Here is a 15666-nt window from a genome sequence, read left to right on the forward strand (position 1 = left end):
ACATGCTGTCGGCCAGAAGTATACTCTCATGCACTGCGGTTTGTCCAGACTCTCCCCTTTTCTGTCATCTAAGGCCTTCGTGATAGAGGACAGGAAGGGCTGGGAGGCCATGCTGTCCATGGCCTTCATGTCATACAATCTGGTATAAAAGGATTTGCTGATCCTCAATATGTCAGACTGCAATAATGTGACTGAGCGGTCTTCTTCTTTCAGGCTGCTGACACAGGGGTTTCTCTGTGTACCTCCCGGAAGAAGAAACGCGATCACGTCTAATCCTGCTGTATGGAGTGGACTCTGGACCAGAAGATTATCTTGGAGGCCTCCAAGGCAAAGAGCAAGCTTGCTGTCTCCTCACTTCTTGGATATCCTCCTTGACATTGACTGTCAATGACTGCAGCAGGAGCAAATTCCACATTATTCTGCAGATGGGACATTTCCCCGGTCTCTCTTTGCCTCCTGAACACATTTGACGATGAAAAACCTCTTCACATTCACTTTGATTGCTTCCAGCAAATGTGTCGGGAACAAGAGGGGTTTCATGTTTCCTGATCTATTCTGGAATGGATGGACCAGTCTGGCTGTGACCAGGTGTATCTACGCTGCGCTCTGTCTGCAGGGTTGCTGAAGACCTTGTGTAACTTGGCATTTTATTCTGTTTCCATCAGGACATGGAATCCAGTTTGCTGTTGGCCCCGCCTGATCAATGATGTAGCTGAAGTAACCATCCAGAATGACTGGCCTGGGCGAGGCCAGCAGTAGTGGGAGCTGTTGAAGGACGGCCAGCCACTCGCTCTTTAGAGCTGGGGCGTACACGTTAATTAAGCAGAGGGGAATTTTTTGTACATCACATCTGCTACGAGAAGCTGACTGCCCAGCACCTTCTTAAATTGAATGATGATGTAGTTGCCTCCCCGCAGTAGAATAGGCAGGATCAAGAAACGGCAATTGTTCCTCCTGACCAGATCAATGGCCTGTGAAATCACCAGCTCGACCACTGTCTGTAGCTGCTGAGTGCAGTATTCCGCACTCCTGCAGGAACAGCAGGTCAGCTTTGACATTTGCCAGGTAACCAAAAGTAGAAACACAGTGTAGTGTTTTTGATACACACACATTGATAGTGGCAAATTTTAATCTCATTTTAAGGTTTTAGATTACCAGCCCAAAAGTCTATACATGTCAAGCTCCTGGGTGTGTTCCTGCATAGCCATGGTGCTTGCAAACTGTTGCACTCTTGAATGGCTGAGATACCAGTCCCTCTCAGCCCTGGGAGCGTTGTTTTGTCTGGGTGACCTCAGGGGGAGGGTGTGGAGGAGGGTGGTGTCAACCTGGGGAGGTTTAGCTCATTTTGAGGTACAGGTGTTGTTCCAATCTGCTCCTTGTCAAGGCCATTGTTGCTCCCGGTTTCCCAGAGCTGGAGAACATTGGTGGCATTTCAGTGGTTGCATTGCTGCTCCTCATTCCTGGAGCTGGAAGGGCACTAGTTGCATTGTAGCTTCCGGTTTTGACTTAATAATCCCTGGGGCCTGAGCAACATTGGCAATTAATGCTGCAGACCTGTGCCCACTGAAAAAAATCAAACCCATTTCGCATAGGATCTTACTGGAAACAATATTTTTACCCCATCACTGTGGGTTGCATTGGACCCAGGTCAAAAGTGAAAGGAGTCTCATCATATGGCATGCAATAGGGGCTCAATTCAAGTTGATAGGATTTGACCTGAAACACCACCAGCAAAGAAAATGATATGTAATGTGGCAGCATTCTTGAAAGCACCTAATATTATGACAGCTTTACAGAACTATACAGAATAATTTATTTTACTGGTTACTTGTGATGAATCTTTGACTAAGTGATTCAGCGCTGATGTTCAGAAGATGAAATCGAGGTTAAGATTTGGACTGTCAGGATAGTCAACATTGAACATATTCAGTCGGGAACTGAAAACTAAGCATGGGCTTTGATTACCACTCCCTGAACTAGTAACAACGAATACAGCAAGCAAACAAAAACTAGGGTTAGGCTTTGAGCCCCACAGAATAATGACCTTAAACTGAGCATTGAAAGTACCAGTTAGTCCTTGAATGAAATGCTGATAGTCAATTATGAATGTTTTGAGTTTTTGATAATCTGTTTGACTTTCCAGGGCTGAAATATAGATTAAGAAAACCTAAAATTCAGATTAGAGTAGAAATTTTGAAAATTGGAGGTTCACTTGAGAGCCTTACACTACAATTCTTGGGTGATGCACTTACAAACGTATTAACCAATTTATTTTAATATGTTAAACATTTGTGCATAACCTTCGTGGATCAGAATTTATACCATGAGAAGCTGAGGTTAGACATACTTATACATAGTTACAGCTGAAACATAAACACTTGTTTCCAACATAAACGCAATTGGGAAATATCTTAGGATTATATAATTCAGAGCTCTACCTGGATGAAGAACTATAGATAAATTCTATAATCCATAAAATCCTAATCAATTCATTATGTTGTTTGCTGAGGGACCCAGAGATACCCAGAACTGGTCCTGACAAATATCAATGGCACAGACCATTCAACTCATTAGGCTTACTTTGCAAAAATGATCCACATTATCAACCTTTTTACAAACTCAAGGGAATTATATTTATTAAAGCAGACCTAATGTCAGGGATATACACACACTTCACAACATGCATTTTATGTATTAGAATGGAAGATCGGAGAGATTATCAACAGCAGCAATATTTCTTTCCTGGCACTCAAACTTAATAAATCCTCATTGTAACAACCAGAGGTAGAAACCAGTCATTGTCTCAGCAATTTTTATACAGAAATACTCAATCTAATAACATATTATTTTCATTTAAATAATTCTTGCTTCAAAATTCCCCACCACATGACAAGTTCTGCAAATGGGCAAATAATTTGTATCGGGACCCACTAAAGACAGCGGAACACTAGAGGGCAACTTGTTATGTATTTTTTTCTTTCTTCCTGCCTGTGTTTGCATTGCTTAGCTTCTGTTTAGCATCTTCCTGTCTGATGGCAGGAGTAATTGTGAACACTTATCTTTGACACATCACACTGAGGCATTGCATGTGGACCAATGCAATACCAGTGCCTATAGATTAACCTAATTTTAACATTTTAGAAACAAGCTTATTTAGTTATTGAGAGCTGTATGAAACATTCAACAATTAAAAGAAAAACTCTGCCACAGACACCATTAAACACAAGACATTTTTGTTTTAATAATTTCACGGAATTTTAAATCAGCTTTCAAAATAAACCATTCTAACTTTCAATCCAGTCTAAGGCTGCCACAGATATTAATTGCTTTAAATATATAAATTCTAAACCATGCTCTAGCATGTACATCAGTAACGAGTGGTTTCCCTGGACTCACTTTTCTTAATTTTTGGTTACATGACATGAGTAACAGAAATGTGAATTCAACTGTAAATACAAATAAAATATCAAATACACACTACTGAAATGTGTAAACATAAGGTGTCTATAAACACTGAGCCATACCAATGTTTTAGCACATTACTGAATCTAAAAACATTCTCTCCCTCCCTCTCTCATGTAGCATTACTGGCTCCACTTTCACTCCAACCTTCAATATGGAACAGGCTCACTTAGATAAATTTAGTCTTTCTGCTTTTGAAGAATGATCATTATAGATGAAAGCTGGAAATCCTGCATGATTGCAGTCCCTAAATATCTTCATCAACCCACTGTATTCACACAAAAGCTCACTTATTTAAAAAACTGTTATTCACTTATTAAGGTGAGGAGCAAAATGCTGGGAATGCCAACATTTTCAATTTCTAATGACCACATCCTGTATTTTGAAATCTAATTCACAACTGCTTTGAGAGTTTATATCTTGACCTCAAAGCAATTCTCCCAGAATCCTGAATTAGAAATGGCTAGATCAGTAAATTGATTGGTAACAATTTTCAGCTGGAATGACGAGACTTCAAATGTTTATACCAACCTGTTGAAAGCTTGAGGGTTTGGCCAAAAGCTGGTATTTCTTACTCCAACATTTAAATCTGTGATGTTTTGTCCCAAAAGTTGCTATGATGCAAGTCACATTAATAATGTCAGTGTATTCTACACACAAACTTAACAAATGTAACCTGCAGCTTGGTCATAATACTGCTGGTTATGATGAAGCAACTAGATTGCATCAATGTAACTGTTGCTTCAGGTGTAATTGTTTTATTCCTCAAAATGCATACGATTGTAAACTTGGAAGAAGGATTTAAAAACGGAGGGCAGTGGGCTGCCACTTGAAAAGGCAAGAGGAAGAGCACTCCAATGTGGTATTAAATTAGATAAAATGGAGGAATCATATTCAGTGCAGCAATCCCTTATAGGCTGCCTTGCCAGTACATTACCAGCCCTGACTTCTGAAGACTTTACTCTCTGAGTATGGAGTTATTTCATTTCCCAATACACACTTTCCGTCTGAGCTAAACTGGCAAATTTGTCACAAACATGTGTCAGATTTGAGCAGGGCTGACTGGAAATTGGACTGAGACCAGCCCATGCTAATTTTACTGTGACCCTTAAAAAGTCTGTTTATATTCTAACTGAAGAGCACTTAAGTTAGTTTTCTTTACATTATGCATGTCAGATTAAATGTTTTGTTCTGTATTTTCTCCCAGGGACAAATTTTGTGTTCTAATCTAACTTTGTTCACAAAGCATAAATATAACAGCAATGCATATCACGATTCACATCAATGTTGTCCAGGAGCATATTGTTGAAACCTTTGTGTCCCTTTATTGAAGCCAAAAATTTGAAAATATGCATGTTAAATCCAGTGTCCTAAATTAAATCACACTCATAGAGACCAATTTAATTCTAAAGTTGAATCCATTACCTATGGCACCTATTCTGCAACCAACACGCGAAATACACCACATTCTCATAAAATTCAAATAAAATTAACTATATAGTAGAAATAAAGTGCTTAAATATGCTGTAATTGCAACAAATAAAATTACAGAAAAGCAAATAAAGTGAAATTAATATTGCAATTTTGGTTAGTAATTAATAAACATGTTTAGGCCTCAGTTAGTATAAAGTTTCTAATTTTGTATGTTATTTGTATACTATGAAGCCTATAGCTTATACACTGCAAGAAAGACACTATCAATAAATTACAGATGTGAGCAGTGCACTCAAGAGGCAGAGAATCTTGATATCTTGATTATATGAGACCATCAGTTTGGCATTTACTTCATTTTTCTTTAATCTGGAAAAGAAAAGCACAGGCAAGCAAATGTTAGTTAGCAAGTTGTGCTTCATATAAAACTATTTTATTGGCAACTCATGAGATTTACATCACTTGCAAGATACATCCTTGGGATAGTTTAAGCAACCCGAGACATGCAAGTGATGTGATCATATTAACAAGGTGGGGTGGGACTTTTTAAAATTCTTTTGTGGATTGTGAGTAATTTGTTTTCATTCCTAACTGCTTCGAGAAGGTAGTGGTGAGCGCCTTCTTGAACAGCTGCAATCCATGTGATGCAGGTAAGCCTATAGTGTTGTTAGGAAGGGGTTTTGATGCAGAGACGGTGAAGCAGTGGTATAATTCCAAGGTGTGTGGCTGGAAGGAAACTTGCAGGTGATGGCATTCCCATGTGGCTGCTGCCCTTGTCCTTCTAGGTAGTACAGGTTGTGAGTTTGGAAGATGATATCAAAGGAGCCCTGCTGCAGTGCATCTTGTAAATGGTACACAATGCTTGCCACTTTGCATTGGTGGTGGACAGAGTGAACGTTTATGGTGATGGATAGGGTGCCAATCAAGTGGGCTGCTTTGTCCTGGATGGTGTTGAGCTTCTTGAGTGCTGTTGCAGCTGCACTCATCCAGGTAAGAGAGTATTCCATCACACTTCTGACTTGTGCCTTCTAGATGGTGGACAGGCTTTGGCGAGTCATGAGAAGAGCTACTCACAATATCTAAATATATATATATATATATATCACAGTATCTAAACCCGCCGCACAATTCCCAGCCTGTAACCTGCTCGAGAGGTGTGTGTGCGGCTGGACTTTAAATGTGGCGCCCAGCATGATGTAGCGGTGAGGTGATGGCATGGCGGGCGAAAGAGAGCTTGCCCACCAAAGAAACAGCATGTTTCCCAAGAATGCATAATTAATACAGCGGGTTTGGGATGATACCGCAAGAAAAGCCGCCATTGCGGCCAGTGGGTAAAATGTTGTTTTACCTGCCCACTACCGCTTAGTGCAAATTTGGGATGATTCTACCCTAAGTTTCTTATTATCTATCTGTCGCATTAGAAAATGTTGTATAACTTATTTTAAAAAACAAAAACTAAAGCAAAATACTGATAAAAGTTATTGAAATGTTAGCTGTTTCTTTCTCCAAAGATGTTGTCCATCTGTTTATTTCCTATTTATTTCATCTTTTCAAACTGGTGCTTTTTTTTGGGCAGCATTTTCTGCCTGTCAGGCCTGACCCAATCTCCGGCGGGCGGGGAGCTGATCTCTGCCAGAGAAGCAGGCACTGCCGCCATTTTATGTGGGCGGGCCAATTAAGGCTCGCCCAGTGTGACATCTGAAGGGAAGCGCTATGCGCTTCCTGTGCGGGTGGGGGAATCCCCGAAAGCAAGAGTGTGCTCTTTCGTGCATGCACACAAAAGAGCACACATCTCCCTGAGGCAAAGTGCTGCCTCAGGGGGATCGCTTACACTTTTAAAAATATGAAAATAAAAATCCCTAACATGTTCCCCTCATGTGACAATGTCACATGAGATGGGACGTTCATAATTTACATAATAAGTTTAGTAAACTTTTTAAAACCCTACATGAAACCTCATCTCGACGGTGAATGAGGTTTCATGTTTTTTCTATTGCCCGCTGGGGCTCCTGGCCTGCCTGCCAACCTTAAGGTTGGACGGGCAGGTCCTTTAATTGTATAATTTATCCTGTCAATGGCCTCAATTAGCCATTGACAGATTGGCGGGCCCACAGCTGATTTTGCTGTGCCCCTACCTTCCTGAAAATTTAAACGGGCCGGGATGGCATCAGGGGTTCTGCCTGCTCGCTGACGGCAAAATTCTGCCTTTTAAGATTGTGATCAAACAATTGAAAGTTCTGGTTTTAATTGCACCCTTAATAAATAGCATAAAATGTGCATGATTTGCAAAACGAAATGGTGCAAGAAACCTGCAGCATCTAGGTGGGAATATAAGTTGTGAGGGGGATGCAAGAAGGCTTCAAGGGGATTTGGACATGCTAAGTGAATGGGCAAGAACATGGCAGATGAATATAATACGAATGAGTGTGAAATTATCCACTTTGGTAGAAAAACAGAAAGGCAGAGTATTTCTTAAATGGTGAGAGGTTGGGAAGTGTTAATGTCCAAAGGGATCTAGGTGTTCTCTTTCATGAGTCACTAAAAGCTAGCATGTTGCCTTCATCACAAGGAGATTTGAGCACAGGAGTAAAGGTGTCTTACTGCAATTGTATAGGGCCTTGGTGAGACGGCAGCTGGGGTATTGTGTACAATTTTGTTCTCTTTATCTAAAGAATGATGTATTTGCCATCAACAGAATGCAATGGAGGTTCACCAGACTAATCCCTGGGATGGCAGGATTGTCTTATGAGGAAAGATTGAGGAAACTAGACCAGAATTCTCTAGAATTTCGAAGAATGAGAGGTGATCTAATTGAAAGTTACAACATTCTTACAGGGCGTGACAGGGTAGATGTGGATGGGATGTTTCCCCTGGCTGGTGGCAGGGACACTGTCTCAGAATAAGGGCCAAGCTATTTAAGATGGAGGAATTTCTTCACTCAGGGGGTAGTGAATCTTTGGAATTCTCTACCCCAGAGGGCTGTGGAAGCTGTCAGTGAACGTGTTGAATGTCGATAAATTCCTGGATGCTAATGACATCAAGGCATATGGTGATAGTGGGAAAAATGGCATAAGAGGTAGATGATCAGCCACGATCTGCTTGGATGGTGGAGCAGCCTCGACAGGCCGAATGGTTTACTCCTGCTCCTATTTCCTATGTTCAATTGATACCCTAGATTCCTTTACTGTTTGTGTTAAGCTACCAGTCCAATGCTTTATGAAATGCAATTAATCCTAACAAACTCGCAAACAAAAAAAATTTCAAACATAGCACAAGAATAACTTCCGAAAAGATCTCCAGTTCTAGGCTGTAATTAGAAATTATGAACTAAGACACTGGCTTCCAATTTCAATTAAAGGAACATTCACTTGACTGATGGAACCTTTCTACGTTCCCAAATTCAACCTTGGGACTGCATTTTGCTGGCCATTTGGGGATTGGAACCAATATGAGCAGTTGCATCCTATGCCAGCCTATGTTCTGGCTAACTGATGACGTTTCAATGGTCAGTGAATTTTTTTGATCAGGTGGGGAAAGGCAGGATCTAGAAGCCTGCCCAATTCTGAGCAATGAACAATTAAGCCTGCTAATGAGCTGAGAATTAGTGTGCAATTTTGAGGGAAGGCATGGGATCCACGCTGGATCTGGAACAGATTAAGTAGAAGAAGGTGATGACACAGCGAGGAGCCAGTCATGTCTGAGCCATTCAACAAGATGGGCTCAAAAGGGTGCACAGCTGAGAGGGGTGCTCATCCATGGACGCAGTCACCATCAGTGGGCAGAATTAGCAGAACAAGTGATCTGTGTGTGTTCGGTCAGACTAGGGGTTTGTGACCCTCCAAGGATTGTGGGGCCATAAGGAGAGGGGTATAGTAAACATTGTGAGTGCAGCTGATCACAAGCATGGCAACAGCTGGACATATGATTCAAGGATACTCAAAGACAGTGACAAGTAGCAATGAGGATCAACATTCTTAGGAGCAAATGACCTAGGCATGAGAAGGGCGGAGGAGAAGAACAAAGGACAGGAAGGCAACGAAGGCCATACCCTCAGCGTTTGAGTGTACTACTGAAGAAAAACAACCTGGAAATGTCAGAGAATCAGTGCGATAGGACACTGCACCTATCTAGGCAAATGATATCTGAGATTTGTGCCCTCTGAGGGAGAGCTCAGATCTCACAGAACTGGCCACCATGCCCTTCCAGTAAATGTAAATTCCCTGTGGCCTTGAACGTCTTTGCCTCTAGCTTGTTCCAAGGATCAGCAGCAGACCTTGGCAGTATCTCTCAAGTGGCAGTGCACCATTGCGCATCGTGGGTCACCAATGCCCTATTTGTGAAAGCAGGCCAGGATATACAATTTCAAACAGATGGGTCCTTGCAGGCACACAGGGCAGTGAAATTGGCCTCCATCAATGCATTCCGTGGGTGCGGAGCATCATCAATTACACTGGTGTGGCCACCAAGACACTGATTGTGAGGCCAATGAGATTCATCAACAGGAAGGCTTCCACTCCCTAAATGTTCAGCTAGAATGCAACCACAATGACAATATATGTGTGCGCTCAGTATCCTGGCAGCTGCTATGACGTCGTCATCTTCCGGCATGGAAGGATGCCACTTCTCTTCACATCACCAGCAAGATTCCATAGATGGCTTCTAGAGGATAAGTGACATTCCTTGGACGGTTGGATACTAACACCTTTACCTTACCCGAGACAGAAGCACAGAGGCGCTAGAACCAAAGCCATCTGCTCACAAAAACCGCTGTTGAGCAGGCTATCAGACTTTTGAAAATGCAGTTAGCTCTCTTTAGAATGTATAAATCTTTTGCCTTTTACTAAAGATTCCTCTCTCTGGATGAATGAGAGTTGTGATTTTTTGGGGTTTAATTTTATTTTGCTGGGGGGGGTGGTTTCATTGGTGATTTTGACCTTTCACCCTGTTGATATTGAGTTCTCCCATGGTTATATTTTCTTTATGGCTTGGGCCTTGGTGCCTGTCCAGTGAAAACTAAGCGATGCTTTTAACCAACACCTGAGCTCCCAGTCTGGGGATGCATAACATTGTTAGTGTGGCAGTGGTAGATAGCAAAGAAGATGCACCCTTGTACTGCATCTTCTTCGTTAAGCAAGTTATTTTTGGATGCTGTGGATTTGAAGTTGCAGACATCTACTACCATCAGGATTTCCCCAGTAGCGAATTGTTCAATGTAACCTTCAAAAATGCCGCAGGTAGTGTGAAAATCCTGAAGATGTTGAAGGAGTGTGCCAACTTGGCGCTACTATTGATCCTCAGGGGAGAGTCACTGCTTAACACTGCTGTTGAAACAGAACCGTGTTGTGACCATTCACCTCTACAACCCCCATATTCCTGTCATGGATGTGTTCACTTTCCTTGCTAGGCACTGGCTGGGAACAGCACAAGGTCATTTGGGATTTGGACCAGCAAGGTAATCTTGAAGGTAATTGGATAGCTAATAGAATGTTATCATTTATTGTGAGGGGACTTGAATAGAAAAGTAGGAAAGTTGTGCTTCAGTTATAGAGGTGAGACCACATCTGGTGTACTGTGTACAGTATTGATCTCCTTATTCAAGGAAGGATATAAATGCGTTGGAAGCAGTTCAGAGAAGGTTTACTAAACTAATACCTGGATTGGGTGGGTTGTCTTATGAGGAAAGGTTGGACAGGCTAGGCTTGCATCCACTGAAGTTTACAAGAATAAGAAGCAACTTGATTGAAACATATAAGATCCAGAAGGGTTTTGACAGGGTCGACGTGGAGAGGATGTTTCCTCTTGTGGGAGAATCTAGTTCTAGGGACTACTGTTTAAAAATAAGGGGGTGCCCATTTAGGACAGAAATGAGGAGAATATTTTTCTCTTAGGTTACGTGGCCTACTCCTTCTCCTAATTCGTGTGTGCTATCCTCCTCCCTCCCTTCCTCCAACTATGCATTCGGATGAAGTTGGGGCTACATGGTCCATGCAGGGTAGCCCAAAGTTTGTCTCACCCCCTGCAAATATGGCCATGTAGCAGCCAACTGCAGCGAGGTCACCTGCAAGAGCTGCAAGCAGGATGGGCACCAGGCCTGTAAGCAGAGCAAGTGCTGCAACCTATATGGTGAGGCAGGCCTCCTCTACAAGACCTGCCCAAAACGCTCTCACAGCTAATCTCAGGTGGCAAGGATTATGGAGGGGCATGAGGAAAGAACAGTGAGCATGACTGCTGCAATGAAGACCAGCGACCCTCTGCCCCCTTTGTCCCCCAGCGAGGCAACAGATTGCGAGAGGAGCGGGGCCCTTAACAGTGAGAAGAGTGTGGAAACAGTGCAAGAGCTGCAAGCAGGATGTAACAATTAAAGTGTGAGGTCACAGGGGAACAGTTAAGTAATTGGTTGGTGAGTACTTTGTTCCTCTATCTTTCAAAAGTGTGTAATTTATTAATAACTGTTTTAAGGTTTTATTGATAGTATTAAGGTCGACTAGCAATAGTAAAGGTTATAGGAAGTAGTAAGCTTTATTAATTCTAAATTAAACAATGAAAAGTAATGAATTAACTAACACATAATAAAGATGGCAGGACCAGTGATGTGTTGTGACTGCAGAATTTGGGAGCTCCTGGACACCAATGTGATCCAGGGCAAACATGTCTGCAGTAAGTATCTGCAGCTTGAGGAGTTTCAGCTCAGTCATTGAGCTGGAGGCCAAATTGCAGACACTGCGATATTTCAGGGAGGGGGAAAGGTACATGGACACTTTATTCCAGGAGGCTGTGTACTGTGTACTGATACCAGCGCCCATGACTTCTTCCCACACTATTCAGGGGCTGGTTGTAACAAGTTGGGGGGTCTGTGCCGGAATAGTTCCCACAGAGAAAACAAAAGAATTAGAGTGGAGAAAGTAAATTGCTTTTTTTGAAACCAATTTTAGAAACTGCAAAAAGGTTTTCTTAAGTCTGTACTACTAAACTGTAGAAATGCCCATATTTGATGCCAGTGCTTTCCTAGGAGAAGGGGACGTTATTTTTGAGGATTTAAAAATTCTGTCCCTCAGTTAAAAAAGCTAGTGAGGCATTTAGGATTAGAATATCACTCGAAACCCTGAAAACTTGTAAGTTTAAAAGGGGTAGCCAACAGTCTACAGGTGGAAATTGAGGATGATTACATGGATAGAGTAGCAGTAGAGAGATTAAAATTGGAGCAGCAGAAATTAGAGCTTCAGGAAAGAGAAAAGGAGGGAAAGAGTAAAGGGAAAGAGAAGAGAGAGAATTTCAGGACAAAGGGGGAAAGGATGTTTAAACTAAAACAGCTTGAGCTGAGGGGCAGGAATCTTACTGTGTCCCTTAAAGACACCACTAGCTCAGATTTAAGGGCTAAGGCAATCCGGTTTGCTTACTTAATTCCTTCTTTATTCTCTTTTGAGTGGTTCAAACAGCAGTTAAAGTCTAATAAAGACCAGTCTAACATCGGTCCCTATTACTACAGAGTAAACTTTCAGGGAAAGCTCACGAGGTTTACTCTCACTTGCCTGAGGAAAGTGCCACTATGAGGCAGCAAAAAAGGCTATTTTAAGTACATACCAGTCAGTGCTGGAGGCAAACCATCAGAAACTCCATACCCTCAGGAAACGGCCTGACCTGGAATTTGAAAGGCTTAAGCAACTTACTTTTGACAGTGGGTGTGGGCATTTAAAACAGAAGCCATTTACAAAAGCCTCTCCGAAATAATTCTCCTTGAGGATTTTAAAAACTCCATACCCTTCCCAATAAGAAGACACCTGATGGAACAGAGGGTAACAGGGGCCAGGCAGGCAGCAACACTGGCTGGTGATCATGAGCTGATCCACAAACCCTTCTCCCAGAAGATACCTTCCCCTAGTTACCTCCAACCAACTGGAAAGGACAGAGGTGGAGAGAGTGATAGGAAACTGAGCATTCATGGGGGAGAAAGAAATGCTGGGGGCCCTCCTAAGGACAAAAAGGGTGGTGCTGAGAGGAAAAGTGAGGACAAGAAAGCGGTGTTTTGACTGCCGAAAGGTAGGGCACATCTGGGCCAACTGCTGGAGGTTATAGGAAAAACCAGTGGGATTTAGGGGTCACATACACCCTGTGCAGAGAATGGAGGTCAGTCAGAGAGCACAGCAGACCTGGCTATAGGTCTGACTGCGGCTGCTAATCCCTGTAGATGCACTCCTGAGAGTGCAGATGGGTTAAACAAATCCTTGTGAGTTACAAGGAAGGGTGGCCACATTTCCCTAGGTGAGATGAGGAGGCCTATACTGAGGGATACAGGTGCCAGCCAAACTCTACTGCTGGGAAAAGGCATGATCTTTCCACCAGGGAATGGAGTAAGTGCCAAGGTATTGGTAAAGGAGATTGAAGGAAAGTAGATGCCCATTCCCTTATTCCAGGTGCATCTGGAGTGTGACCTTGTGTCAGGAATGAGAGTTTTTCCCAGTTTGTCTGTGGACAGGGTTGACCCGCCCCTCGGCAATGACCTGGCGGGATCAAAGGTAATAGCACCCCAGTGGTCTCAGAGAAGCCTACTGAGGTCAAGGAGACAGAACATCTGCAGGACAAAATGCCTGGCATTTTCACTGGCCGTATGATAACATGGTCTATGGCCAGACAAGCTCCGTCAGTGGAGGCTGAAGTGGCACTGCAGACTGAAGACCCTATAGTCTGGTTATCAGAAACCTTTTTCGGGAATCTAGAAGACTCTAAGGACGTAATAAATAGATCTTCCTTGGTAGTGGCCCAGCAAGCTGACCCACTGTTAAAAATATTAGCTCAGACTGCACACACTGAAGCTGAGGCAGAAGCAATCCCTGAATGCTACTACATTAAAAATGAGGTGCTAATGAGGAAATAGAGACCTCCTCACAGACCTGCAAATGAGGAGTGGACAGTGATCCACAAGGTAATGGTGATGTCGAGGTACCATAGGGAAATATTATGCATAGCTCATGAAATTCTGATGGCTGGGCATGTCGATATACATAAAACCCAAGCCCACATCAAGCAGCATTTTTACTGGCCATACCTCCACAGGGATGTAGTAAGGTTTTGCAGAAACTGCCATGCCTGGCTGCATTGTGGGAAAACCACTGCCTGCAATAAAACCTAAACCTATGATTCCTGTGCCGGCTTTTGGGGAACCATTCAGCAAGGTGTTATTGGATTGTTTTGGGCAGGGGCCCCACACAGAAGGGGACTATCAGTATATTCTGGACATGGCTACCCACTTCCCAGAGGCTGTTCCCCTGACAACCATATCTGCCAAAGAGTGGTGAGGGAATTGACCCAATCCTTTACCAGGTAAGGTCTGCCCACCAAGCTCCAGTTGGATCAAGGCTCAAATTTCATTTCCAAAATATTCCAGGAAGTCATGGGTAACCTTGGCATGACCCAGTTGAAGTCTTCAGTGTATTACCCGCAGTCACAAGAAACGCTAGAACTGTACCACCAGACCCTAAAAACAATGATCAGGACATACTGCCACAAGTAACCCCATGACTGGGATAAAGGACTAGATTTTTTCTGTTCGCTACCAAGGACTCAGCCAATGAGTCCACCAAGTTTACTCTGTTTGAATTAGTTTACGGGGCACCAAGTGCGAGGGCCTCTGAAACTAATCAATTAGGGGATTTTAGAATAGAAGGAGGAAGTCTCCATGTTAGACTACGTAACAGTGTTCCGGGAGCAACTAAGAGAGTCTGTGATGTGGCCTAAGAACACTTGAAAATCTCCCAGACAGCTATGAAAAACAGCCAGACAAATATTCCAGGGCCCAAAACTTTCAGCCAGGAGACTGTGTTAATGCCCCAACAAAATACCAGGTGAACCTTTAAAAGCTCAGTTCAGTGGCCTGCATAGAGTAGCAAAGCAGCTTGGGGAAGTAAACAATCTAATCGAGACCCCAGATTGGGGGAGAAAGCAACGCTGTGTCATGTCAACATGATAAAGCAATATCACAGCCAAGAAAGAGACAAGCAGGTAACGGTCTGTCCCACTGCCACCGACCTAGAGGATGAGGGTAGCAGTGGGGATAATTTGGAGGGAGACGTGGGTGAGGTCCACATTGAACCCCCTACTAGCTGGCTAACCAACACAAAGATACTAGTGAACTTAGACTCCTTATTCACCCGTCTAGGTGCAGAACAGCAAGCAGACTTGACAAGGCTGCTCGCTGCATTTAAAGGCTTATGTAGAGACAAGCCAGGCTGCACCACACTTGGTCTACATGATGTGGATGTGGGAGAGGCCCCTCCCATAAGGCAACATCCCTATTGTCTAGGCCCAGAAAAGCTGGCCGAGGTTGAGGAGGAGATTAACTACATGCTGGAGCACTAACTAATAGAGCCTAGCAGCAGTAGCTGGAGCTCCCCAGTTGTGTTTGTGCCCAAGCCGGATAGCTCCACAAGATGCTGCATTGACTATCGAAAAATTAATGCAGTGACCAGAGTCAATTCCTACCGATACCCCAGCTAGAAGATTTCATAGATAGGGTAAGTACAGCAGCCTACATTACAAAGATAGAATTACTCAAGTGATACTGGCAGGCTCCCTTAACTGCCTGTGCAAAGGATATTTCCACCTTCGTAACTCCAGATGGGTTATACCAGTGTTGAGGCATGCCATTTGGATTCTGAAATGCCTCGGGCACCTTTCAAAGGCTGATGAATCAGGTAGTGGTGCGCTTATCTAATTGTGTAGTGTACCTAAACAACCTCCTAGTATACAGCGACACATGGGAAACTCACTTAGAGCAAC

General features: G+C 43.1%; 1 protein-coding gene across 16 annotated transcripts in view; it reads right to left on the reverse strand.

The window, feature by feature from the left end:
- Positions 1 to 3216: 3216 nt before the first annotated feature.
- Positions 3217 to 15666, reverse strand: part of LOC121292797 (coiled-coil domain-containing protein 9-like) — a 272485-nt gene continuing 260035 nt past the window's right edge. For all 16 annotated transcript variants that reach the window (XM_041215198.1, XM_041215205.1, XM_041215202.1 and 13 more), the window contains one exon: positions 3217 to 5262. In XM_041215198.1, the coding sequence (XP_041071132.1) occupies positions 5248 to 5262 (15 nt within the window). In that variant the 3' untranslated portion in view covers positions 3217 to 5247. The remainder of the gene's footprint in view (positions 5263 to 15666) is intronic.

Source organism: Carcharodon carcharias, chromosome 20 (assembly GCF_017639515.1).
Source record: "Carcharodon carcharias isolate sCarCar2 chromosome 20, sCarCar2.pri, whole genome shotgun sequence".
NCBI lineage: Eukaryota > Metazoa > Chordata > Chondrichthyes > Lamniformes > Lamnidae > Carcharodon > Carcharodon carcharias.